Below are 27,254 nucleotides of genomic sequence, written 5' to 3'. Positions count from 1 at the left end.
CCCCCTCAGATTTGTATTTGAGGTTCTTACCCCCAGTTCTTCAGAACATGACTGTGTATGGATAGGGCCTTTAAAGAGGTAATTAAAGTAAAATAAGGTCATTAAGGTGGGCCCTGATCTGACTGGTAGGTGTCCTTATAAAAAGAGGAGATAAAGAGACAGGCCCGGAGGGAAGGCCATGTGAGGACAGAGCAGATGGTCACCTGCAAGTCAAGGAGAGAGGCCTCAGAAGAAATCAACCCTGTCTACACTTTGACCTTGGACTTGGGAGCTTCCAGAACTATGAGGAAATAAATTTGTTGTTTAAGCCACACAGTGGCGACGCCGGCAAACTAATACAGAACACTTCCACTTGGAAGTTTTAATCAACTCAACTAACGTGGATTTATATAAGGGACAGGCCCCAAAATAGGAAGGTCATCAATTTCATCTGAAAAGTGCAGTGAGTCATTAGGATAGTAGTTCCATTTCTCTGACTTTTTTTTTTTTTTTTTTTTTTTTAAGTTCTGGCCTCCTCTTTGGTCTGGCTTTGCCCTCAGGCTGGCCTTTCCTATGGGTGGCAGTAAGATGGCCAGCAGCTCTCAGGCTCCCTTGGGTCCTGAACCTCCCAGGAGAAAGAGGGCCCACAAACCTCCTCGGGACATGTCATTTACATGAGCCCTCACTTACTGTGTAAGTGTCCTACTAATATGGTGCCTCTCACGTATCCATTTCATCACAGGGGTGCCCTGGAAGGTCTACTGTTAGCATCACACACTGCAGGGCGCGAGGAAAGCAGGGCCCAGAGTCGTGTAACTTGCCTTGCAGTATACAGCCGACAACTGCAGCAGAGCCAGAAGCGAACTCAGGGCTCTCTGACTACACACTGGGCATTCATCTTTCCTTACAGACAAAGACTGAGGCAGGGGTCAAACGTTATCTGTAAAAGCCCAAGCAGTAAACACTTTAGGCTTTCAAACCACAGAAGTAGGTCCCCTGTTGTTTTGTTTATACGACCATTTAAAACATAAATGGGGCGCCTGGGTGGCTTGGTCGGTTAAGTGTCTGACTTGGGCTCAGGTCATGATACCACGGTCCGTGAGTTCAAGCCCCGCGTCGGGCTCTGTGCTAACAGCTAAGAGCCTGGAGCCTGCTTCGGATTCTGTGTCTCCCTCTCTCTCTGACCCTCCCCCGTTCATGCTCTGTCTCTGTCTCAAAAATAAATAAACATTAAAAAAATTAAAAAAAAAAACATAAACAACTGAACATGCTGAATGCCACTAAACTGTACACTTGGTTAAAATTGCAAATTTTATGTTATATATATTTTACCACAAAAAAAAAAAGATAAAAAGTAAAAAGAGCCGTTCTTAACTCTTGATACAGAAATAGCCCAAAGTCAGATCTGACGGCAGGTTGTGGTCTACCAACCTCTGAAGCATCACTGAGATTTTACTTCTTAGAAGAACTCTGTGCCAGTCACCGGTTTCCTGGATTTTGCAAATAAACTCTAACCTTTTATCAAAAAATTCTGAAATACAATCAGTGGGCTGCCATTCAAATTTAGCAACAGAAAAGTGGTGGGGGAGCAAGGTCACAGCCGCAGAGGCCAGCCCCTACCCTTCAGGGTTCCTCCAGCTTTGGGGAAGAAAAAGAACTTGCTCTTCTATTCAGGAAAAAAATAATAATAAGGGGCGCCTGGGTGGCGCAGTCGGTTGAGCGTCCGACTTCAGCCAGGTCACGATCTCGCGGTCCGTGAGTTCGAGCCCGTCGGGCTCTGGGCTGATGGCTCAGAGCCTGGAGCCTGTTTCCGATTCTGTGTCTCCCTCTCTCTCTGCCCCTCCCCCGTTCATGCTCTGTCTCTCTCTGTCCCAAAAATAAATAAACGTTGAAAAAAAAATTTAAAAAAAAATAATAATAATAAAATAAATAAATAAATATATGAAAGACTTTACCTCCTTTGTTATTAGTAGGAAAAGGGAAGATAATCTTGAGGTCATTCTGTTGCACTAAACATAAAAAGTCAGTTACTGATCTGGGGTAGATCTTGGGAGTTACTGATTTTGTTTTGTTACAAAATCAGTAACTCTATAGAGAAATGAGACTATTAGAAAAGGACAGATTCACTCCTGCAGAACTGTTTTAAGGACCTACAGATCTAGCAAGTGGTTGAAGCTCAAATGATAAGATAAGACATTCAAAGATTAAGGAATTGCCCAAAGACTGGCTTAGTTGTTTTTTTACTGTTGCCTATAGACAAATTGCAAGTCTGGAAGTATATAGTGACTACATAAGCCAGTGTCTTACCCAAAGACCTCTGACCAGGACCTTGCCTAGAGCTTAAGAGAAGGAAGTGCATGAGATGTAGCTCAAAGACATCTAATGAAAATGACTCAAAAAGCGGGGGGGGGGGGGGGGGGGGGGGCGCAGACATATAAAATATAGCTAACATTGCAAAATACCAAAAGTAATGGTTACGGGTGTGGACTCTACAGTCACAGACCTAAATCCCAATTCGGACTTCACTACTTCCTAGCTGTGTGATCCTGATCTAGTTACTTAACCTCTTTAAGTCTCAAGTTTGTCATCTATGAGGAGGATTTTAATAGTTAGCTCTACCTGGCACACAGCAAGTGCTCAATAAATAAAGGCAATTATTATTAAACAATTATTCTGATAAAAAGTTCCAAATTCCATAGGTCTCACTGGCATCCCAGGCCAGGAAAGCTATCGCTTACAATCCCTACGTTGTTTCCTTGAATGGAATTTTCCTTCTCAATTCCTTCTTTGTGGAACATACTGTTAATATCTGACTTGTTTTTCAGTTAATCCCAACATTTAAGTGCATTTGCACATGTAAGGAGAATCTGTCTAGCTGTTGCCTAGAGTTGCCCCGAGTTTAGTAAAAGTCCTTTCACTGACCTTGAAACACTTTGAAACTAAGTCTAATTAAATTTTTTCTGGGTTTTACAGTAATGTTACAGATATTACCTTTCCTTAAGAACAGGAATGCTAGCGCGTGGGTGGCTCAGTCAGTGAAGCGACCAACTTCGGCTCAGGTCATAATGTCACAGTTCGTGAGTTCAAGCCCCGTGTCAGACTGTGTGCTGACAGCTCAGAGCCTGAAACCTGCTTCAGATTTTGTGTCTCCCTCTCTCTCTGCCCCTCCCCGGCTCATGCTCTGTCTCTCAGAAATAAATAAACGTTAAAAATTAAGAAAAAAAAAAAAAAGAATAGGAATGCCAGAGTAGCAAAGTGTTGTGCATTTCTAGCTGGTTCTCAGAGGGATCTGAATGGCAAACAGCAAATTTATGATTTTAACAGATTCTTAAAAAGCAGGTGTTCCAAAATCTGCTGTGATTTATTAGCAATCACATACTCCAATCATAAGCATTTTCCGAAGTTTCTGTTTTAAGAATATAAGCTTGTCTTTTATAAACAGAAAGAGAAACATTTTCTGGCTCTGTCTGGTAATATAAGCTTAAGAACATTTGGGGGGAAAAACCTTAGGTAGTGTAACCACTGACAGATTTTACAGCGGAACATCTACTTTCCTAACCACTGAGAAGATGCACAGAAAAAAGATGTTTAAAAGAAAATACATCCAAATGTCAACAGTGATCTTTCTCAGAATGATCATTGGGATTTTTAGTCTCTTTTTTCAAACTTTTTTAAATGTAATCTCTACATCAACATGGGGCTCAGACTCATGACCCCAAGTTCAAGAGTCTCATGCTTTTCCAACTGAGCCACCCAGATGCCCTGATTTTTAGTATCTTTTTAATATATATTTTGTATTTTACAAACTTGTTAAAAATCATTACATGCTAGGGATCAGAAGGGCTCTCTTTCATTCTTCTTCTTCTTCTGTCCTGTCACAGCAAGTGACAGGTGACCCGGAGCCTGACAGAGGGGTCTGAATGCTGGTCTGCCACTTACTGGCAGTGTTATTTTCAGCTAGTCACTTCACCTTGGAACTTCAGTATTTTACTGTCAAAGTGGAATTGAGAATTAAACGTGAACACACTGAAAAGCGCCCCGCAGGGCCTCTCACATGGTAAGGGCTCCGTTCGTTTCTAGTACTAACCCAATACTACAAAGCTGGAAATGGAAAAATTTTCACATCTTCCTTTCTGTTCCCTTCTCTTTAAGCTTATATAGCATTGATTTGATTCCAGTTATTTATCCAAATTCTCTGTCCAGATGTCCTTTATTATGTACATGTCAAACAAGTTATAGAACAATCAAACCATAGTTAAGTCATAGCATGACTTAACTTTCATTGTACTTCTGCTTCTAGAGCTCAGAAAATAAACAGATCCCTCACGGCTTGCTCACATGCAGCTCTCAGGTAAGGATCTGGAGGAAACAATTAAGTTCCTGTCACGAGTTTTCTCTCCTTTATTCACTGGGTCATCAGAAGGAAGGGAGGATCATAGTCTGTGCATGAGGTTGCAGAAGAAAGAAAGACTCCTCCCATGAATTCAGAGGCAGCCATGGCTTCATGGACCAGAGTCTGGCATTTGCTTAAGAAGTATCTGCCTTCTATATCTACAGCGAGAACCAGAAAAGACTGAGATGCTTTTCTGTGCATTTTTTTTTTTTTTAACCAACAGCCAAGTTAGGTTTATAGACTTCTGTTATGTAGCAGGGGTCCACGTTTGATGGTGAGAGAAATTCAGATACATTGTGGCCTGTCAGAGAATCTACCAGAAGCCATTCTTTACAAATCTAAATCATCCATCTGCAACAGATCAGCTCGCAGCGTTGGCACATGTGGTGGTAAATGAAGACCTTCCTCAGCGATGCTTTGCACGCAAACACACAAACACTACAGAACTTCCTGAAGTGGTGTTCTTTGTGCACAGCACACTCATAAGCCGTACACAGTTGGACTGTGCTCAAGTAAATCTACTAAATTCTTTTCTTTCTTTCTTTTTTTTTTTACAGTCTATTTATTTGAGAGAGAGAGCGCGCGCGCGCGCGCGAGCACAAGTTGGGGAGGGGCAGAAAGAAGGAAAAACGGAATCGCAAGCAGTTTCTGCACTTTAAGCTCAGAGTCTAGTGCGAGGCTCAAACCCACAAACTGCAAGAGCATGACCTGAGCTGGGATCAAGAGTCCAATGCCCAACCAACTGCACCACCCAGGTGCCCCTACTAAATTCCTTTCTTGGTAATTTATAACTGTATATTAAATGCCCTTACAAATCCTATAGTATAGAAATAGATTTCCTAAACTGACCTGAACTAGAATTGGAATCACTCTTTTGTTGGTACATCCATTAACATCTTGCAGAAGCAATGACCTGTAGAACACCAGTTTGGGAAACACAACATACAGAGCTCAAGTGGTACAGCACTGCGTGGCAGAGCACCAGTAAAAAAGTGCTTTGTGGATGGAGGGGGCACCAGTGCAGATGGCCTTGCAAATGAGGACATCTGACCTCCCGGGGTACATGCCCCAAATTTTGGGAGAGGCATTTTGTGGGGACTAGGGATTCTGAATCGATGAGCTACAGCAATTACCAAGGTGATCTTGACCAATGAATCATTATGTTTATGCTGTGTCTGACTCTCCTCCCAGGAAATCAGTTTGAACCCTTGTAACGGACACCGATTCAGAGCACAGAATATGGATTCTTTGGCCCCAGCAAAGTCACTTTCTTTTCCCCCAGCAAAGTCACTTTATTTTTCCAGTAAAATAAAGCAACCATACAATGTATTGTGACATGTGGCTGAGCTGAGAGCATAATCGAAGTCTCCAGACTAGCTGTCTACAATTCTAAGCTTCCTCCTGTTACTAAAATAGCCTCCACAATAAAAGAAAACCCACAGTCACGTATAGCTAACTCCCTACCTTTTAATTATTCATGGTAATGCCTTGCATTTGTAGAGTTTATACTTTAGAAATGCTAATCAGGTCCAAGGATTACATGAATAATGGAAAGCCACAAATAATTACCAAATGTGATTTTAAGCAATGTTTTCAACACATGCTCTCCCCAGAAATCTTCCCCAAATATTACCTCCCCCCTCCCTTCCACTTACATTCTTCATCCTAAAAGAAACCTTAGTACAGTTAGTTTTATCAGGAGGACGAACCTAACTTTTGTACTTTGCTTTTTCTCTGGGTACCCTAGTCATAATGACGCCGAATGACCAAAAAGTAGTAGTAATAAGAGGAAAACAAGAGGTTCAGGCCCAGACACTAGATGCGCTATTTCAAAAGGGGAATCTGAAACCCGGCTCTGGCCCCCAGCCACTATGTCAGTGGAGAAGATAACTGCCTTCCCCTCAGTTGCGCATGGTGGTGCTCCCATCTGTTTCTTCCCCCAGTGAGTCAGTATACCTGCCAAAAACAATGAGCTTTAAACCAGATTACTGATGCAGCAGTTTCTCTGCCTTCCTCTAGGGGAAAAAAACCCACCCAAACAATGCTGGTGTTCCCATTATTAAAAAAACAAAACAAAACACTACATTAGCTAATGTCCAATTTTGCCAATTAAAACCAAATGCCATTTCATAGCCATCCAACTGGCAAAAATCAAAGTGTCTTACTAAATCCAGGCTAAGTGAGATACGGAGTAATGGGGACCTTCACATAGTACACATGGGGTTATGTTGACAAGATGATTCTGGAAAAGCAATCTGGCACGTGAAAACGCTCATACCACATCTAGGAATATACCAGAGAAACCTGCGTATATGTCCAAGGAGAAGTGTACCGATGGTTAGTGCTGCACAATCAGCAGTCGCAACAGGACAAGACAAAAAAATGAATCCACTTCTCTGTCCATCGTATGGAAAGCAGGAAGTAAACTGGTAAAAGTACAATGAAGAATTAAACTGTGGTAAAGTCATGTCATAAAATTCTAGACAGCAGTTAAAGCAAACTATATAGGACTGGTGTTTCTTTAAAAAAATTTTTTTTAACATTTATTCATTTTTAAGAGACATGGAAAGACAGAGCATGAGTGGGGGAGGGGCAGAGAGAGAGGGAGACATAGAATCCGAAGCAGGCTCCAAGCTCTGAGCTGTCAGCACAGAGCCTGATGCGGGGCTCAAACCCGTGAACCATGAGATCATGATCTGAGCTGAAGTCAGATGCTTAACCAACCAAGCCACCCAGGCGCCTTGGACTGGTATTTCAAAACTTGAGGGGATAAGTACAAACTCACAGACATATTAATATGATATAATTTATATGAATTTAAACATGTAAATTATTTAACGATCTATCCATGTAGTGAAAGTGAGGGAACAGACAGGAAGAGTACACGTTATCTCCTGGGAAGGGGAAAAGGGGGTGAGGAAGGGAAGGAAGGAGAAAAGACCATGGAAGATACATAGGAAACTGTGATATTAGCCATAATATTTTATTTATATTCCCCATAAATATTGTATATTTTGCTATAACATTTTTTATCTGGGTCTCAGGCATATGGTTATTACGTTAGCTGTTCGCTAAAAAAATTTTTTTTAAGTAACAACTTTCAAAATATTATAAATTATAGCCTTCTTTTAAAGGCCAAAATGAATGATAAAATAGTGGACTGAGAAAATTATACAACCTTACAACAGTGTGCAAGGTGAAAAGGAGCTGGGTTATCCAGCCATGACATAGTATCTTCCTGAATATTACCTTAAGAACACAACGATACATTTCAAACACACTTTATAGTGTCTTTATTTTTGTGTGGCTGATACAAAAGCACATGGCTCAAAATGCTGTTATGAAAGTAACTGTCAAGGAAAAGGAGTTCATGAAAAATGTTTGCTATACTTATACGATCACTAGACATCTTAGAAAAAAATAATCTTTAATTATTTAATCCTCATATAACTTACTTTCAACTGTTTTTAAGTCTCCTAAAATTTAGAAGTAGTAGCAGCAATGCTGGGTTTTTAGAAACACTACAATGAAGCCATCAAACTACAAAAACTTTCCAAATAACATTTGGTACTGCTTACACACTAGCTTATTAGTGCCAGGCACAGTTATAAGCACACTTATGTTATCATCCCACCTAATCCTTAACAACCCTACGAGACAGGTGTTGCTATTATCCCTGGTTAATAGACGAAGCAAGTGGGTACAGAAATATTAAGCACCTTGCCTGAAGCATACAGTTGGAGCCCGTTGTGCCACCTCCCGGAGTCCAAGTTATTAATCCCTCCACATATTGCCTCCAGGAGACCACAACACCGCGCACATGGGAATACCCTCAATTCAACATTTACTTTCATATACAATCCTCAATTAAAAACAAATTGTTTTTAACATTTATTCATTTTTGAGAGAGAGAGAGGGAGAGAGTGCGCGAGCATGAGTGGGGGAGGGGCAGAGACAGAGGGAAACAGAATCCGAAGCAGGCTCCAGGCTCTGAGCTGTCAGCAGAGTCTGACATGGGGCTCGAACCCACGAACTGCGAGATCGTGACCTGAGCTGCAGTCGGACGCTTGACCTACCGAGCCGCCCAGGGGCCCCGACAATCCCCAAGTTTAAACTTCGGAGATACTTCTATGACATTCAAATCTGACTTGGCTCACTTTACCGGCCCGAAAATTTGGTTTCCACCAGGGACAACACTATCAAAGACTCTTCACGTCATTAGAAGTCCTGAAGCATCACTGGGATTCTGAGATCTTCATCAGCATCGGGAAAAGGAAACTTGTTTTTCTCAGGCTGTTAATTTAGAGATCAAGTATCCTGCATTTTGGTTCTAGCACATCCTGCTGCCCAAACTGTCCTAAGCAATGTACGAACGAGGGTGCTTGAGAAGGCTCCATTCAGGGATGTTTGCTCTCCTTCAGTCAATGGCTTACAAGAGTGGACTCTAAATCTAAGGGCCACAGGGGAGGAAACGGATGATGCTAAGTGCTACAGGCTCATCCAGGATGGTTTTATTTTTTTTCCTTTAACTTTCACACTAAAATGCTGCGGTTAAGTTTTAAGATAAAATAGGCTAGAGGACAACATAAATAGCTACATATTTACCAAAACAGTTTCTGTTACCTTGAGTCATTAAAGAGTCATTAATCTTGGGGGGAAAAAATCAAATCTAGAACACTGGTAACAACAAAGTAGGCCTCCACTTTAATGATTGTTACAGTACTCTCAGAAGAAAGGAATTCAAGAAACACTGAAAGTCCTGAATTAAAGTTTTGCTTTTTAACATGTCACCTCAAGAATGTACAGCCTCGGGGCGCCTGGGTGGCGCAGTCGGTTAAGCGTCCGTGAGTTCAAGCCCCGCGTCAGGCTCTGGGCTGATGGCTCAGAGCCTGGAGCCTGTTTCCGATTCTGTGTCTCCCTCTCTCTCTGCCCCTCCCCCATTCATGCTCTGTCTCTCTCTGTCCCAAAAATAAATAAACGTTGAAAAAAAAAATTAAAAAAAAAAAAAAACGAATGTACAGCCTCATCCTTTAACCTTGTTCTCCTGAAGTAATATGGAGCAGTAATTATATTAACCCCCTCATGAAGCATCAACAGTAGTAATGATCCACAAGAAATTCTCAGATGGGGTCTAGAGCATTCGATTTGCTTTTCTCTTACCAATAACGTTTCCCCCAAAATCATGTCACTGGCCACATAAGCATAATCATTTGACACTCAGGATTTAGTTAAATCTAGAGTCGGTGGCCAACAGTCCCTTTTAAATGTTACCCTTCTCCAAAATCACATCAAAGGAAAACAGAAATCCCTCATTCTTCTCTCGTGTCGTTGAGTTTTAATTAGAATAATGCAGGCTTATGTGTCTTTCTACTTATTTTCTTCCTCTACTCCAGTGAGTAAATTATGACGTAGAAGCTAATTTAATACATCCTCATGTTCACAAGACAGTGACAGAAAATGTTAGACGTGAAGAGTGAGGTTGAATGGATGAGACACAGGGTGAACACCAGCTAGGATGGGATTTGACCACAACAACGGGCCATCAGCAGACAGGCTTATGTGGTGAGAGAGCAAGAAGACAGTGGAGCAGACCCGAGCACACTTGCACAGTAACATTGGCAGCCCTGAAGGCGAAAGAAGAGGCTGTGTGGGGAGCGTGGGGATACTCAGGGCCTGCAAAGAAGGACCAGGCGTCATTCCAAGTGCATTGCTGAGACGGTCACCCATGAGTTCCGGGCTTGAAAAGCACACAAGTGAGCTGGAAGGGTACTGACAGCGGTGAGAACACAGGGTTCGGGAGCCGAGGGGTCCCGCAGAGGATGAAGAGTTCGGAAGGCGTGAGGCCACGGTGCCAGCAGGAGAAGGAACTCACACAGCTGGGGAGACCGCGCGTGTTGTCTAGCATGGGGCAGACACCCCCAAAAAATCAGTGTTTGCTGAATCTGGAAGTTTGTGGGTGCCTAGGGGAATTTCTGGGTTCGTGGTATTGTAGATAGAGAGCTAATAAGTCCCAACACAGACCCATACTACCTAAGCGGAGCCAAGCGAAGGTCACATAGCAGCAGAGAAAGTGTCAATGTCACTGCAACTTGTGACAATGGAGACGATCTTGAAGTCATTTAGACTGTGAGAAAATGTCAAGTTGACTGATGATTGGAAGTGTTGACCCAAGTGGCCAGTTTGGAGTTCCCTTCATAATTCATGCTAATGTTTATGCAACAGTATTCTAAACTACTGGATGCATAAGGAGAGGCGAGACGATAATAAACACCACCGTGTAAGAATTAGGAAAAGGATTTACTACTGTAGTGTCACAGAACAATCAGGGGTAACAGACTCTTAAAAAGAAAACGTGATTCCCAGCGCAAGCCCAGGGTGAAAACCCAGAGCGCTGAGGTTTTGAATCCTAACACTGCAGATGCTACTTTGTATCTTTATATATTGCTGACTGAAAGGTCTGTGCCAGGAACCATCCACCTACAAAGAATCTGTTTTTCTGGGCCTCAGGGGGGAAAAATTGGCTGATGCAGAGGTGGCATTATAAAGGAGAGACATAAAAGGAAAATTCTCAGTGTGGCTTAATGAGGTACACTGGAATGGATTGGGGGGCCAGAGGGAACGTGACCAGGAACACACTGGACTGCCCTACGCTTGCAGAAGCTCTTTCCCGAAGCCACAGAGAAGCAGGTAGCAGTGGGAGACACTATGTTTCATGGAGATCTGGGAGAGTTGAAGTCAATTAGGATTTGTTTCCTACGTGTAATTTCCCCCTGACTTGTAATTTATACTTTATGGCCATGATAGTGAATTTCAGTTGTTCAAAGGAAGGTAAATACTTGTAATACTCCAGACATGGCTGTAATGAGCATATACCACAACCTCAAAATGAACATTTAATAATGAGCTCCAGGGATGCCTGGAGTGGCTCAATCTGTTGAGTCAGTTGAATCCAGAGTCCAGCTCTTGATTTCAGCTCAGTTCATGATCTCACCATTCTGAGATTGAGCTCTCCGCCAGGCTCTGCACTGAGTGTGGGGCCTGCTTGAGATTCTCTCTCTCCCTCTCCCCAGCCTGTGCTCTCAAAAAAAAAAGTTAAAAAAAAAAAATGAGCTCCAGTAGTTCAAGGAGAGATGATGGTAGAAGGTGCTTCTGGAATGATCTGGCACTGGAATTTGGTCCAAGTCAGTCATGGCAGAATCTGCAAACTCTCTCAGCCATAAGGTCCTAGCAGAAAATTAACCACAGGTCCTCTCTGCACAAAGGCTAGTGGACAAAGGTCTTTAATACAAAAGTCACAGTCCTCTCACCAGGCAGGATGATGATCTATCTGGTATCTCAAGGCCTTTGCTGGATTCAGAATAAAGTCCTGGATCTCGGAATGTTCCAGGGCTTGGCCAGATAGCCTCCCCTGCTGTGCTCCCTTCATTTTCTCTGGCTCTCAGTGTCAGTGCATCGTCTCTAATCAGTCACTGTGTAATAAACTTTTAGGGAGCACATACTGGGCACCCTATTACGTGCCAGGGACACAGTATGAATGAAACAGTCACACTCACTGCCCTCTCAGAGTTTAGTCTTGTTGGAGAGACGTTTAACAACTACTCAACCACCAAAACCGACAATCTGGTTGGAGCAACAAAGGACAAGTACATGATCCTAGGACAGCCCAGAACATGGGACCCAGCCTGATCTGGGGACACTCTTAAGGAAATGACACTGAAACCAAAGAACAAGTAGGAGGTGACCAGGTATAGCAAAGCAGAAGGAGGAGAACCAAAGTACACAGCAGGTAGAGGGAAGAGCTCTACCTCAGGATATAAAGATCCACTGGCACCTACGTTTAATAATAGCAAGAGCAGCATGTAACATCCAACATGGTGCTTGCACCAAATGCTCGCAGCTCTTCCTGCTGACTGACTCGTGAAAGAAACAAGACTACCACAGAGAAATAAAAGTATTGAAGCAAGTAATAGAAAACTGACCAAATTTAGAACAAACAGTCATGGTGCTGCAAACAGCACAAGGAAAGACAAACAGCCCGCATAAAGCTGGCAGCCTCACATGTAAGCACCTATCACCCAAGTCCTTGGCAGAAACCTGCCCACAAGCCCAAGACACTTCCATTAAGCGGTTCTCTCTCTCTCTCTCTCTCTCTCACACACACACACACGCACGTAAAAACAAAAAAACTCTAAAAGTAGAAATTTTAAGGAGAAAAACGTTCCCTTTGATTGGTTTCCAAGATGGCAGAGGATCATGGCTATTGTTCCCTGATTAAGGCCAGAAGCGTTCCATTAATCCCAAGGAATAAAGGTGCACTGCCTTAATCATATTTGAAATAACAAGTGAGGTGATCTGACATAATGGTAATTTATTTCCTTCACTTCACACGACATAATTACAGGGCATGGCAATGAGTAATCTGCCTGACATCTAGTACATCTGAGCCACACGAATAAACATGGGACAAGGATCCAGTCACACATACCTATTGTGGGGAAGAGACTAAAAAGGCCTCAAAAAAGTGGCGGCTGTCTTGGAAATTTTCACTCACAAGCTAGTTAAGGTACGAGGCAGGAGATTAGACGACAGACAATTTCTCTAACAGGCATGTAGTGGGACAAAGAGTATGTTGGTAGAAGTTAGCAGAAAATTCGTCATTTGTAGTCAAATATCCCACTTTTTATAAACATCATTTAATGAGCCCCACGTATTTTCTAGACAGTGTGCTAAATGCTTATAATATCTCTAATCCTCACCTCCACCTATGAGCATGGCATTATTAATTTCATTTTACAGCTCAGAACCTGAAGCTTGGGAAGGTTAAAGAACCGTAACTCACCTATGTGCACATGCAGTGCTTTTTCTAGCACATCACACGGTCTCTCGTCCCACAGTTATTCTGAATTTCAAAATAACCTCGGCAAACTTGGATATAGCCACTAATAGTCAATCTGGTTAAACTTTTCCCACCGCAGAAACTGATAGCCCTGACAGCCACAGGGTCTGAATGTCTATAGTTCTCTCCAGGGGCTCAGAGGCAACAACTACAATCTCGACTCTGCATTTGTACTTAGATTTTGTGTTACATTGTTTGGGAAGGTTTCAACAGGGGCTCACACAGAGATTCCAACTCTCCACCCCAACTCCAAGTCATTTCTCAACAAGAGCACTTGATACTTGACCCTGAAAGTGACACTATGAGGACAACACCAGCCTCCATAATGTTGTTCCCAAGGATGTAAGTTTTAGGACCACGGGTTCCACTAAATCCACAGACTATCTTGCTACTACTTTATTAGGCCCGAGACTCTAAGGATGCTTCTAGCCCCAAGAGCCATGTATATTCAAGATCAAACTGTGAATATAATTTTCTTCGGTTTATATGCCTAAGCTCCATTCTCACTTCAAACTCCACACTGGACCCAGAATGGTAAGTTCTCTGAAATCTGGACAGACTGTATTAAAATTCTCTAACAAATCATCACTGGGTCTAAAGCCTAAGAAAATAGAACTTGCATTTTATAGTCAGCAAAAATATGCATCGGTGTTCTGGCAAACACTTCAAACACAATGTCTTACGTCCATCTGTGTTATACTTCAGGCCTCTGTATCTAGATCTGAGGTATAATGGGGTATGACTTGCCTTTTGAGGTTGGCAAATCTAGAACATAAATTTAATACACAGAGGGTCCAACATAAATGGGCTCTTTCTAAATGCTCACATCTGAGAATTAAGATGAAACCCTCTCAATAAAATTTCCTTTGTTGCTGTGAAGTATTAGTTTCTGCTCAAAACATGGCCAAGGTGCCTGCAAATGACCTGGTAACTTTTTAGTAACAACGGATTAAATTTAAAGCTGCTCCCTTGAGATACGCCAATTTTAGTGGAAAAGGATACTCAATTCAACCTTCTAATAAATAACGGGTAAGATTTATCAGCTGGGAGATTTTCACCAAATACGTGTGCTTGGTTCCTATTGGTTAGAGCAGCCAGCTATTTTAGCTCCACTGATTATAGCTCTTGAAACAGGCACATAATTTTTTTTTAAGTTTGTTTATTTGAGAGAAGGAAGGAGAGAGAGCTCATGCCTGTGTGACTGGGGGAAGGGGGAGAGGGGGAGAGGGGGAGAGAGGGAGAGAGAGGGAGGGAGAGGGAGGGAGAGGGAGAGGGAGGGGGAGAGGGAGAGGGAGAGGGAGAGGGAGAGAGAGAGGGAGAGGGAGAGGGAGAGGGAGAGGGGGAGGGAGAGGGGGGAGAGGGAGAGGGAGAGGGAGGGAGGGGGGGAGAGGGAGAGGGAGGGAGAGGGGGGGAGAGGGAGAGGGAGGGGGAGAGGGAGAGGGAGGGGGGAGAGGGAGAGGGAGGGAGAGGGAGAGGGAGGGAGAGGGAGGGGGAGAGGGAGGGGGAGAGGGAGGGGGGAAGAGGGAGAGGGAGGGAGAGGGAGGGGGAGGGAGGGGGAGGGGAGAGGGAGGGGAGAGGGAGGGGGAGAGGGAGGGGGAGAGGGAGGGGGAGAGGGAGGGGGAGAGGGAGAGGGTGGAGAGGGAGGGGGAGAGGGAGAGGGAGAGGGAGAGGGAGGGGGGAGGGGGGAGAGGGAGAGGGAGGGAGAGGGAGGGGGAGAGAGAGGGAGGGGAGAGGGAGGGAGAGGGAGGGAGGGAGATGCAGGGAGAGGGAGAGGGAGAGGGAGGGAGAGGGAGAGGAAGGGAGAGGGAGGGAGGGAGATGTAGGGAGAGGGAGAGGGAGGGAGAGGGAGGGAGCGAGAGGGAGGGAGGGAGAGGGAGGGGGAGGGAGAATCCCAAGCAGGCTCCAAGCTCAGAGTGGAGTGCGACACAGGGTTCAAATTCACAAACCATGAGATCGTGACCTGAGCCAAAACCAAGAGTCCAAAGCTCAACCAACTGAGCCACTCAGTCACCCCCAGGCACATAATTTTTACAATTTTTAAGTTTTATACAGCAAGCAAATCCCAATGCATATACTACCTCACCATACAAAGAATGTGATTATGTAGAGGTCAAATCATGTTCCCCTTGTACAGTGACATCTATGGTAATTTTCTACTTCTATAACACAGAATGCCTAGAAGACGGTTCTACTCACTCAACACGTATTCAAGGAGAATCCAATGAGTGCAAGCCATACAGCAGATGCTATGGTCCTTGTTCCTGACATCTACTGTTACTTTTATACAAATCTTCTGAATAAGACATTGTATTTCAGGTCTCTTTAGCAAATAAAATTTATGCCAGTCATTTGACTTTAAGATTTCCTCCTTATAATAGGGATCTTTGATGTTACTGCTCCTCCTAACTATACATTTGCCTCACTAGTTGTCAAATTCTACTGGTAATGTCTTTGCCTAGTGCTGAAATGGCATGAATAAAGACACTGGGTACAGACAACAGTCCGAGTCTTACAGAGCCCAAGAGGAAAAGAAACAAGAACATGTGGGAGAATGAATTCTAGAATGGCATTTTTACTTGACATAATGCTCCTTTTTGGGGGGGGAGGAAAAAAAAGACTCATGACTTACAAAGAGGACATTACAACTGTTAGATCATCACCAATCCAATAGGAATATAAATGGTAAATAGGAGATCGTATTTCATTTGGAAACCTTAACTGGCAGAAATTCTACCTTCATAGTGGATAAGCCAGAAGAAAAGAAGTTAACTGCAGGCTCCATAAATACACATTTTAACAAAAAGGCAGACAAGGAGTAAAGGGAGAAGGAGAGCACATTTGCTCAGAACTACTGCGCCCTGATTTAAAGGAGAAATTTTATAATCTGCAATTTGCTAACAAAAGGGGCAGAAGGCATTAACCTAGATATTAACAAAGTAGTCAATTAATACTACCCTGTAAACATATGCCTTCATTTTTTCCACCAAGGAAAATGATGGAAAACAACAAAACAGAGTAGAATCCCCGATATACTCTTAGGTAGAGGCAACGAGGTAAAGAGTGATAGGATTAACCTATCAGATACATCCAAATATAGTACTTACTGTTTCCCTCAAAGTAGTTACCTTGGAAGGACAATTCTAATACGGTCAACATTTCTTAAAATTCCTGTTAGACTTGCAGAGACTGTGCAAATTATTTTTAAATGTTAAGTTTATCTCCATTCAGTAATGTTCCATGTGGTCTGCAATTTCTTACCCAGAAGAGTAGTCCTGGCACTTGAATAGCTTACAGTTTCAAGAAGGGCACAGCTGTATGTGTAGATACTTTCGATATACTCTCTGCCCTTTCCCTGATTTTAGTTTGTATTCTTGCATTATTGGTCCATAGTGGTCTTCCTCCACTAGACAGGTAAACACCCCTGAGAGTAGAAACCGTGTCAATTACCTTTGCACCATCTCCACAAACGACCCAGCAATGTAATCTGTACAGAGTGCGCATTTAACAAGTGTTGGTTTAGGGAGAAAATGTCTTTTTATTTAATAATGACACCTGCTCAGCAAAATTCACCGTAAGGTAGGTTTGCCTTGAAACTTATCCAAGGGCATTTAGTCACTGCAGTACCTAAGTAGGCTCGCCTCTGCCAGTCCTAACGTCAGCACTGCACTGAGGCTTGGGCTCTGGAGGTGTAAGAGCAAGAACATAAGCCCAATTCGCTCCCAATTACTCTCTAAATGTTATATATCAATATTATCAAGTACATCCCTATCGATTACATGGGAGAAAAATCCCTCCTTCAAGAACTGATCTCATCTACTAGCTAAACAAACTACAGTCTCAGTCCACCAGGGTAATTTTGAAGCCACAGTGGGAGTGCAGACGGTAATCGATACGTTTATTCCTACTGAGTTCATTATGATGGTTACCCAACAGCAGAGTACCCAGAACGATACTACTTGTCATGAACCCAGGGTCATTCTTGACAGAAGCATTTTGCTTACTGAATTTAGATAGCATGCTTCTTTATTCCTAGTAATGACAGAATAAAGATATTAAGCATGAAAACCAAGTTTGGGTACAGTTGGCTGATTAGGCCACAGAGTAGGCAGAAAAGAAAACAAAGTGATTGTTTATCTTAATAGTCACACATGGAAGATAATCTGTTTGTCATCTAGCTATGATGCTCTGGAAATAATTTAGAAAATAAAAGTCCATTGTACGTTGCAAAAGATGGTACAGGCAACTGGTGAGTTAAGAATAATATTCAGAGCAGGCACTAACATTTACGTGGGAAAGGACAACCGAAATGGTCCATAAAGCCAGGTTATTATGCTTCCTCGCAGGAAAGAGGCTGTCTGCTCCATCAGGCCCTTTTTAAAAACCACATTCATTTCAGGACCTGACCATATCTGGCACCAGGAAGCAATTAAGGATAGACAAATCAGAGAGGACAAAAATTCAGAAGATCAAAGCTCTACAGACTCAAACTGTGTTGTCCAATAAGGTAACCACTAGCCACATGTGGCCCTTTAAACTCAAAATCAATTAAAATTTAAAAAGCAGTTTCTCAGTTACAGCAGCTATATTTCGAGTACTCCCAGTACATGTGGCTAGTGGCTATCATACTGGACAGTTCATACATAGAATACCTCCATCACTGTTCTGATCGACAACGCCAGATTTCAAAGTGGACATCCCTACTGTTCAGAAAGACCTGATGAGAAATTCAGAACCAAGCCACTAGTATTACTCGTTAGGAATCATTAAAGATTTCCAATGTTGTTTGTTTATGTCTGGGCATTCTTGTCAACGTAGCACTTTTCTTCTAGTCTTTTTCTTCTTTTTCCCTTTGATATAAGGAAAAGTAGAAAAAGAAAAATGGTAGGGATTCAGAAACTCCTTAAGTCTCTCTTATCCACGAAGTTGCACGAACTGCCAAAAATAAATACATTTTTAGAAGTAACTACTTCTCCTACCCTTCTTCCCTTTAAATAAAATACTAAAGGCAACGGGGGGGGGGGGACCACAGAAGAAAGAGAGGAGTTCAAGAAAACTACTCAGAACAAAATGGATAGCTATCCTAAATTACTGTTCCAAAATGCCTAAGGGAAAAGTGCCGCAAATCAAGAGCATTTCCAAAAATACACAGTGGGCACAGTTCAACAGTTCCACATTAATTTAGAAAGTTAACACTTCTTAAGAGGCCAAATGACTTTCTACCAACCATTGCAAGTACTGGATTTTCATCAAGACCACACTCTGGTTCAACTGTCTAATTCCTGGGCAAATAAAAGAATCACCTATGTCAGCTTCCATCCGTGGCATCAGTAGATTCCTGAAGTCATTTGGTTCTAAGATAGAAACTATGTCTGATAGTAAGATTAAAATCAACTACATTACTAAGGTTCTGTTGATTTGAAATTCCCTGTATACGGCCTTTTAAAAGTGAAGTAAAAATATACTTTGGGATTTAAAGTTGACAGTTTCAATTATACTTAAGAAAAGCAAACTCTAAGACTCATTCAAGAGCCAGGAAAAAGAAAGCCAGTCGTTTTCAGGCACTGGATTCTACTGAAACACTCATTCTATCAGGGCTTCAGTATTTGCTTGCTACTTTGCCATGCTACTGCTCTGTACCACACAGAGGAAATTTGATATCTCAGTGACAGAACAATTTGAATGCAAGCTAAAATTTAATCAGCACATAGAAACAACAAAACTGATAACCTATCAGCTTAAGAGACAAACAGCTCATATGCATTTGGGGGAAGGGGGTTGCAAGAATTAGGATACTGGGAAAAAAGAAACTTAAAAGGCAAGGCTTAAAGCCCCACTTCAAAAATGTTATGATGTTGCCATCTCTGACAATTACAGCTCTGGGAGGGTAGCTATGAGACAATGCTAAAACGATGCAGTACAGGGGGATTCCAGAAGCCAGGCAAAGCTGCTGCTCCATTTCATCATTATGAAAGAAAGGTACAAGAATCAGACCTCCCCTTTCTGCACCCAGCACATTCCAACCTCCAGACAGATGTTCAGCAGAGTTACCATCAGAAGTTATAAAACGTCATGCTTTCCCCTCCCTGTTCTCTAGCTTTGCCCCCTACAGTGTGCTCAATGTTTGTTTTACCACCTTCTCAAGCTCCTTCAGAATAGAAAAAGAAGTAACATCTTGACTCTCTGCCCTTGGAAAGGACTCACTCCTAGGTCACTTCATCTAACTCATCCCTTTTCAAGGAGAAACTCAGATCATTAAACAGAAATCACCAATGCACCTAAACCTGGATTAAGTCCTATTTCCTTCCTGGTAAAGACATGCCATTGGTAACTGTTCAAATGAGCATGTATAAATTAAAGATCCCCAGGCCAAGAAAGTAGCTTGTGTCAAAAAAAAAAAAAAAAAAAAAGGCAACTGATCTGAAACCTACCAAATCTGCAAAATCTGTTCTGCATTTCATGCATACACAGCTCTACAGAATGTGTAAATACAACCAGCAAACTGTGCTAGGAGGTCACAAGCACTCCACACAGCGTGCACCACAGACACAGTTTGTAAATGTGCTACAGACAGTGTGGGAAATGGGGGCTGGCTCCAGTTCCAACCAAAGGGTAGAGCTAATGCATACCTTTAGGTCTTCTGGAATTTCCATTCTTTTGCTGTTCATCTTCCTCATTAATGGTGAATAAACCAAGGGGAATTGGCCTTGCACTGGTCTTCTTCAGTCTCTCTTGTCGGATAGCTGTAGCTGATCCAGGCATACCGCGGCTACTTGGTTTTTAATTATTATTATATTAAAAATATATGCTTATGTAATTGCAGCTCCCAGGAAGCTGCTAGTTTCCAAGCTGCCGGTTCATTTGAGCACTTGTAATAGATCCCCTATGGGTAAACAGTGTGCAAACAGCTGACAGATACTACCAGCCACTTGGCAACTGAGGCCCTGCAGTTCCCCCTCACCTAGCAGCAACCCCCCACCTCCCCTCCGCGCCCCCTCCCGCTTACTCCCCCCAGGCAAGTGGCTGGCTGGAGCTCGCTAGCTGGCACACACACGCTCACACAAGCACGCAGGCGCACTTTCCTTCCGGAAGAGCCCCGGGAAAGGCACGCAGGGTCAGAAGCCTCCTTCCACTGCCTAACCTGTTCAGTCAGATCCCAGCTTCTTCCTGCTGCGGCACCTTTGCCCAGGCTTCCTGCCACCGCACAGTAAGATATTCGGCACACGGCACAGAGGGAAAACCGGGATATGCTGTCCTGTAAACAGTTGCCCTGACAACCGGGACAGGTCCTAATCCGGGAGGGCTGGGAGCAGCTCCAGTCCACCTGGAAGCGCAGGCAGCTGCGGGATGCTGGTCGGGGGAACTCACCGCAGAGGTCTGGAGCAGGGGGGAGGGGGCCGCCAGCGCTGTGCAGCTCCCTCTTCCTTTCTTCTCCGCCCGCCCGCCCGCCAGGCTGCAGCCCCGGAGGGCAACTGTCGCCATGCCCGCACAGGCAGCCGGGGACTCCCCAGGATGGGGAAGGGGACTTAAGGCAGGAAGTCCTTCTCTTCTTTGGGGGACCCGGTTTTCAATCATGACAATGTTTGCGAGTCCCTGGATGAAGGCATAGCTGGACGCCCATGGCTCATTCTTTTTTTTTTTTTTTTAATTTTTTTTTCAACGTTTATTTATTTTTGGGACAGAGAGAGACAGAGCATGAACGGGGGAGGGGCAGAGAGAGAGGGAGACACAGAATCCGAAACAGGCTCCAGGCTCTGAGCCTTCAGCCCAGAGCCTGACGCGGGGCTCGAACTCCCGGACCGCGAGATCGTGACCTGGCTGAAGTCGGACGCTTAACCGACTGCGCCACCCAGGCGCCCCGACCCATGGCTCATTCTGCACACAGTAGCACATCGCAGCTTTCTGGAGGTCCCTATCACCCCAGGCTGGGCCATGAGGACTGACACTGCCACGCACCTGAGACATTCCAGGGAGGACAGGCAGGGGGAGAACCGTGCCTGTTCTCACCAAGACCACAATTTGGAATACCCCTTCTGCAAGTCAAGTTGAAAGGAGAGAAATGAGAAACTACAATCCACCTACTGGGGGGGAGGGGGGATCCATCTCACGGACACGCAGCCAACTCCCCCCAGTTCCCACTGCTCTGGGCGAGTCACTCCCAGCAGTGCTGAGCAATTCTTAACACTTGACCCACTTTTAGTTCTTTTTTGGACTCTTTTCTCCAAAGCATACAATCATGGGATTATTGTTTTCTTCTGAAATGAGCTTTCTCACTTAAGACTCTCCACTTCTAGGCTGCCTGAAATTTATGCTGTGTGTGAAAAAATTAAATTTATAGTAAGTGACACAGACAGATGCCTACTGCCAAATTGGTAGCTTTTGTTGCTTTTGTTTTTGCCTTTTAATCAAAATCAAGTCTGCTTAAAAAGTCCAAAACAATCCTCCCATCCCAGACCACTCTCCTACATTTTCCGAACAAAGGGCTCAAAGTCACAAAACCGCAAGATCATGACCTGGGCCAAAACCAAGAGTTGAACGCTTAACCAAATGAGCCACCGAGGAGCCCCAAGCAACCTCTCTACATACTTTGGATGGAAGGATAACTTCTGACAATTCACTTAACTTCTCTTGGTGCCTTAGCTTTCACTGTAAAATTGGGGTGACATCATTTACCTTACAGGACTGGGGAGAGGATTAAATGAAGCATAGTGGTAGCGGTAAGAAGTGCTTATACATATCACCTGCTTTTACATTTTACACTACATCTGTTGTAAGTCCTCCATTTTTGCTTCGTATTTCAGGTGTTTCCAGTTCAACTATCAAGGTTATGGAGCAATAATATTGTCCAGCCCACTGCTGGAGCTGTACTAGATAGTTGGCAAATCCATGCTGGAAAAAAAAAAAACAAAACAAAACACTTCAGAAATCTTTTGCTCAAAGGCTGGGGGATTCAATTAAGAGTTAGATGTGTAGATTGGGGAACTGAAGGAAATTTCAGGTATTAAGTTTACTTAAAATCATGTTCACCTCTTTGATGAGTACCTGGAATAAAAGAGAATGGGGTTGAAGAACTGCATAGGTCTGAGAAACCACCTAAATCAACGTTTTACATGCAAGGAAAACCAAGGCGCAGGAGGTACAGTTCCTTGCCCAGGTCAAACGTTACCCACCAACAAGTCTGTGGTGAAAACGTGCTTCTCTTTATGACGAAAATTCGGCCTGCATCGTTCAGGATCTTAGATCCCTCTCGCTAGCTTCTTACAGAGATGGCAAGATGTGGAGAAGGAAGGAAAGGGAGGATCCATGCTTCAAACATGCAAGATCTTGTTGTTTAAGAAATAAACAGTAGATACAACCTACTGCCATTAATTCTATTTGGAAATTCTATTTTTGAATTACAGATGATTTGTTATTTCCTATTTATTTCTTTAATCAAAAGATCAGTGAGCATAGTCCAGTATTATACATATTTATGAAAATCTTTTCAAATCTAGTTTGTTTCTTCTACTTCCAGAGAATCAGGTTAGTACTTACAATAGCAACACACACACACACACACACACACACACACACACAGCTGAAACTACCTTTTGGCAGAAGAAGTGAAAAGTTATGTCTCAAGCAAACGACAAATTTCATTCAGAAATGTTTCTTACCCAGATACGGCTAACAGCTTCTGATCATCTCCATGGACCTAACAAAAGTATTACTGAAAGTGGTAAAGCTAAGGAAAAAGGGATCTTTTCCTTCATCTATCATCTTAAAAAAAAAATTTATTTTGAGAGAGAGTGAGCGTGTGTGCAAGTTGGGGAGGGAAAGAGGGAGAGGGAGACAGAGAATCCCAAGCAGGCCCGATGTGGGGGCTGGAATTCACACAGTGAGATCACGACCTGAGCTGATGTCTAACCAAACTGAGCCACCCAGAAGCACCCCCCCCCCAACCTTCCTCTTTCAAATAAAAAAATGAAAGGATCGCATTTACGAAGTATCTTAGGAAGAAAATGAAACATCTTTCCAAGAGTGACTTTTAAAAAAAGCAAAGTGAAAGCTGAAACTCAAATGACTTCTGCAGAAGATGTATATTCCTTTACTCTCAAGGATGGCCTGGATGGCTTTTTCTCCTCTTTTACCGGAGAAACACAGCAGCAAAGCAAAAGCTTCCTAGCACTTAACTTGTCCAGATAAGATTTCACAAAGGAGCCCTCCCTGAGGTCTGTGGAACAGAGATCACAGAACAGCCCTTCTGGGACACAGAGGACTCTAACTGAGCCCACCTCTACCACACCTAACTAATCAACAACTCTCTTCTGTTAACAGCAATGGAATATCCCTCAAATGACAGAGTTGGTACTCTTCATGCTCTAGGGTCTCATGGAGAATTTTGATCTGTATCAAAATGTGAAAGTCACCCAAATGGCTGTTTTGAAAGTTATGCCTAAACTATCTACTGGGGAAATGAAAGCCTAATCAAAGGAGGCCATATGTCACCAGCCATCCTACAACCCATGAGGCAGGGTGAGGTCAGGTCAAAGAATCCCAGTATCCAGAACATCTCCAGCTTTGTCAGATAAGTTTTATCTTTGTTAGTCACAACAGCACTGAGAGAGGAGTCATCACCTGACAGATCAGGAAACTGAGGCTCAGGTTAAAGTCACACAGCTAGTTCGGTCACTGAGCCAGGATTAATTTGTGGGCCATCTGCTCTGAAGCTAAGATGCTTTTGTCCTGCTGCCTTGTAAATCCCGGTTGCAACATCAACTAGCTGTGTCCCAGTCACAGCTGTGACCAGTCACAGGGAAGCAAACAGCCCAAGATCAAATAATCATAATAAAGGATTTTTTTTTCCCTATACACGAAGTACACATTTAAGACGTAAATACATTTGAGATTAATTTCCTAAATGCTCAAACCCAGGATATAGGTTTTCAGCTTTATTTCATTTTGGGAACACCGGGGCTTAGTCCCTACAGAGGCATGGGGGCTTTTATACTCAGACCCAAAACAAAGGCAGATGTGGAAAGGGGGATGGCCAGACCTGAAAGCAGAAGGAATCCTACTCTGAATTCCTGAACTCTTCCCCAGCACTAATAGGTGTTTTCAATTTGATGTGGCACATGTGTCCGTGAATGTTACCTGCAGGTACAGAATCTCAATTCAGTCCCCACGGGAACTGGGGTATGCAGACTTGCAAGAGTCAATTAGGTTTTGCAACTATCGTTAAAATAACAAATGATGGATTAATGGAGACTTCGTACAAAGTAGGAAGAAATGAGACATTGCCTAGTGAGAGACGGTAGATTTTACAACTAAGCTGGCTTTACTAGAGAAAAATGTTTGCAGTATAATCATAAAATATATTCGCAGTCATATTGAAAATGATACCACTCGTCCGCTATGAATGAAATAGGCCAATAGGTCCTTGAGCGATTGCTGTCCCCACCAATTCCCACCCCCAGCCCCTATTCCCTTAGTACACAATGAATTCATGTCTGTGTGTCCCTCTACCCTGGCTGCCTGGCGCCTCTGGGCTACCTCTAAACATGAGGTAGGGGAACATGAAACAGAGTCAAACTAACTGATCAGTAGGGGAACTCATCTCATGATTGGGACCTGCTTGTCACAATGTGAGATAGGAGAATAACCACATGTAGGCACATGTGTACACACACACACTTCAGGTTTCTGTTCACATTTATCCTTTGTCAGCTTTTATCGTATGTCCATAAGATTGGAAAATAGCACACAGTCCATGAATGAATCCAAAAATATCCTCTTGCAGAGAGAAATCTGCTTAACCAGTGAGAAGCATACCTAGATTTTTCCTTCTAAAAGCCTACTGAGCTTTACAAAAAGATCACTGAAATGGAAAAGAGCCTGAGTTGTACTAATCCAAGGACTGTAGCTGAAAATAGAAAATTACTACTGCTGGATTGAAGGGCCAGTCACTGGTAAATTACAGTTCTATATACATATAAGCCAGTTACTTTCCAGTGGGACCCACAAGTGCCAAAATGCCTTTTCAGAAACATTTTTACATTAAGAGGAGAGGATTAATTCCTCAAAACTACTGGATTTCAGTAATCTTTTAAATATTTAATGCATACTCCCCTGAAAGGTAAGCTGCAACTTACTTCTAGTAGTTTTAGAAATCCACATTTTAATGCAATATTTAAAAAATAAAAGAAAGAAAACCTTCGCAGAGTTTGAAAATACAAAGACAGCACAGGTTGACTGTGAATTCAAATAACCCCTGGGAATAAAAGGTCCCAGCTGGTTCTCTACCATCCCCATTCTTGAAGTTAGGGGGCTCCCTTACGGTTTCCTAGGACGAGGACACTGCCTCATGGCTTCTTTGGCAATAAAGGCCTAACATTCTGCCATCTTGCAGCATTAGACAATTAGCTGTTGGACAAAGAAATACTGCACAAAGACAAGACTGACCCTTTGAAAGGAAAATAAAAAAGGCAGGTTTGCTTTGATCTTCATTTTACCACCTTTTGTTAACAGGCAGTAAGAGAAACAGTAAATACTACTCTAGTAGTCATGTGCCAAAAACCAAGAAGTACCACGTTCCTGCCGTGCCTTTATAACATTTCTATAAATCTTCACCGTGTGGTGAACACTTTGTGGTGCCAGCAGACTCCCATTTTCACACGTCTGCTCCACCAGAAATAAATTTTAAACCCTGAGGATTCACTTACCTGAATGTAAGGTGTGGATACCAAGCTTTCTTTAAAACTCTTCCCTAAACATTAGGTATCACTAAGTTGTGAATATTACAAAATGCCACATTGAACTTTAACCCAGTAAACACAGGCTAGAATGCCCTTGGGCCTCCGGTTCATTATTCCCATTGATCATACTTAATGTACATTGCATGAACATCTCAATTCCTTGGCAAAAGTTAATATGTGCACACGTCCTCTCCTCTAATAGTGACACCCTTATGAGGTTACAAATCCAATTTTACAGATTCAAAATGAGGCAAAAGAAATCAATGGCTGGGTTCAACGGAAGAATCAGACAGATAGCCAGGGCTGTGTTTCTGAAAGTTACCTAACCCATCACTGGTCCATGAGCAGTTATGGGTTTACTTTTATTTTTTTGAACCACACCATTAGAAAGAGAAGAAAACTGAGAAACTGTGGTTCCCTGTCTTGCTTTAGGAGTGGTAAACACACACCAAGGGTGCAAGGTGAGGTGTTCTGGGGGATGGCATCAGAGTGGAGGCAGTAGGCAGATCATATAATGTTCTCCCACCAAGCAGAGGCAAGGGGAGCCATTCAGGGGTGCTGACTGATGCAATGTGTGACCCCGACTGGCCAGTCTGGTGGAGGACAGGTCAGAAGGGAGGAGGAATGAGATATAAGAAAAACCAGTTCCATAAGGACTTTGTCCACATGAAAGAAGGTGTCTCACATGGTGACTTTGGGATAGAAGGCAAAGAGGAAAATGAAAACCCACTCATGTTTGTTTGTTAAAGAGCGTGGAAGGTTTACTTCAGGGGGATGGGCATGAATACTGAGTTCCTGGAAACGTCCAGAACATGGACAAGTGGACAATGAGAAGGAAAGGTGGTTAGTGTTTATATTAAAGACTTAGATGAGAATGAGGGCTTTATATCTGTAAAGTAGAGAGAAAGCCAGAATTAGTTCCAAAATCATCAAAAGCTCAAAATAATGGGCTATAGCTAAAAAGATTCAGTAGCGATAAATATGAACATCTCCTCTGTTAAGTCCAACCGCCCAGGTACAGAATGAAAACCCCACCCAAGCTTCAGCAGCTGCAAAGAAGGAGGGCACTTGGACAGCAAGCTCACTACATGTGATCGGTGTGATGAGGCAGTAAAAGTCCTAACAGTATCACAGGTGGTACCAGCAGATGTTCAGCATGCTGAGTAAGGGGAAGAACCTTCTCTATTTTCTGGTCCTCAGACCACATTGTCTGAATTAGATATTTCAGTGAGATCATAAATCAGAACACATTCAG

The 27,254-nt window shown here is 43.1% G+C and overlaps 1 protein-coding gene across 8 annotated transcripts in view; it reads right to left on the bottom strand.

Moving 5' to 3' along the window:
- MAP7 (microtubule associated protein 7) overlaps nucleotides 1–27,254 on the bottom strand; it is a 177,464-nt gene that overhangs the window by 133,142 nt on the left and 17,068 nt on the right. For 2 of the 8 annotated variants that reach the window (XM_053222203.1, XM_027056806.2), the window contains exon 1: nucleotides 19,895–20,198. The exons of 2 other annotated variants lie outside the window; for them this stretch is intronic. In XM_053222203.1, the coding sequence (XP_053078178.1) occupies nucleotides 19,895–20,027 (133 nt within the window). In that variant the 5' untranslated portion in view covers nucleotides 20,028–20,198. Of the gene's footprint in view, nucleotides 1–19,894; nucleotides 20,203–27,254 lie in introns of those variants that run through there. 4 more of the 8 variants (XM_027056795.2, XM_027056805.2, XM_027056800.2 and 1 more) reach the window with 4 other exon arrangements.

The sequence above is a fragment of the Acinonyx jubatus genome, chromosome B2, assembly GCF_027475565.1.
Source record: "Acinonyx jubatus isolate Ajub_Pintada_27869175 chromosome B2, VMU_Ajub_asm_v1.0, whole genome shotgun sequence".
Taxonomy (NCBI): domain Eukaryota; kingdom Metazoa; phylum Chordata; class Mammalia; order Carnivora; family Felidae; genus Acinonyx; species Acinonyx jubatus.
The sequence above is the reverse complement of the archived record's forward strand: the minus strand, read 5'-3'. Positions and strand labels throughout refer to the sequence as shown.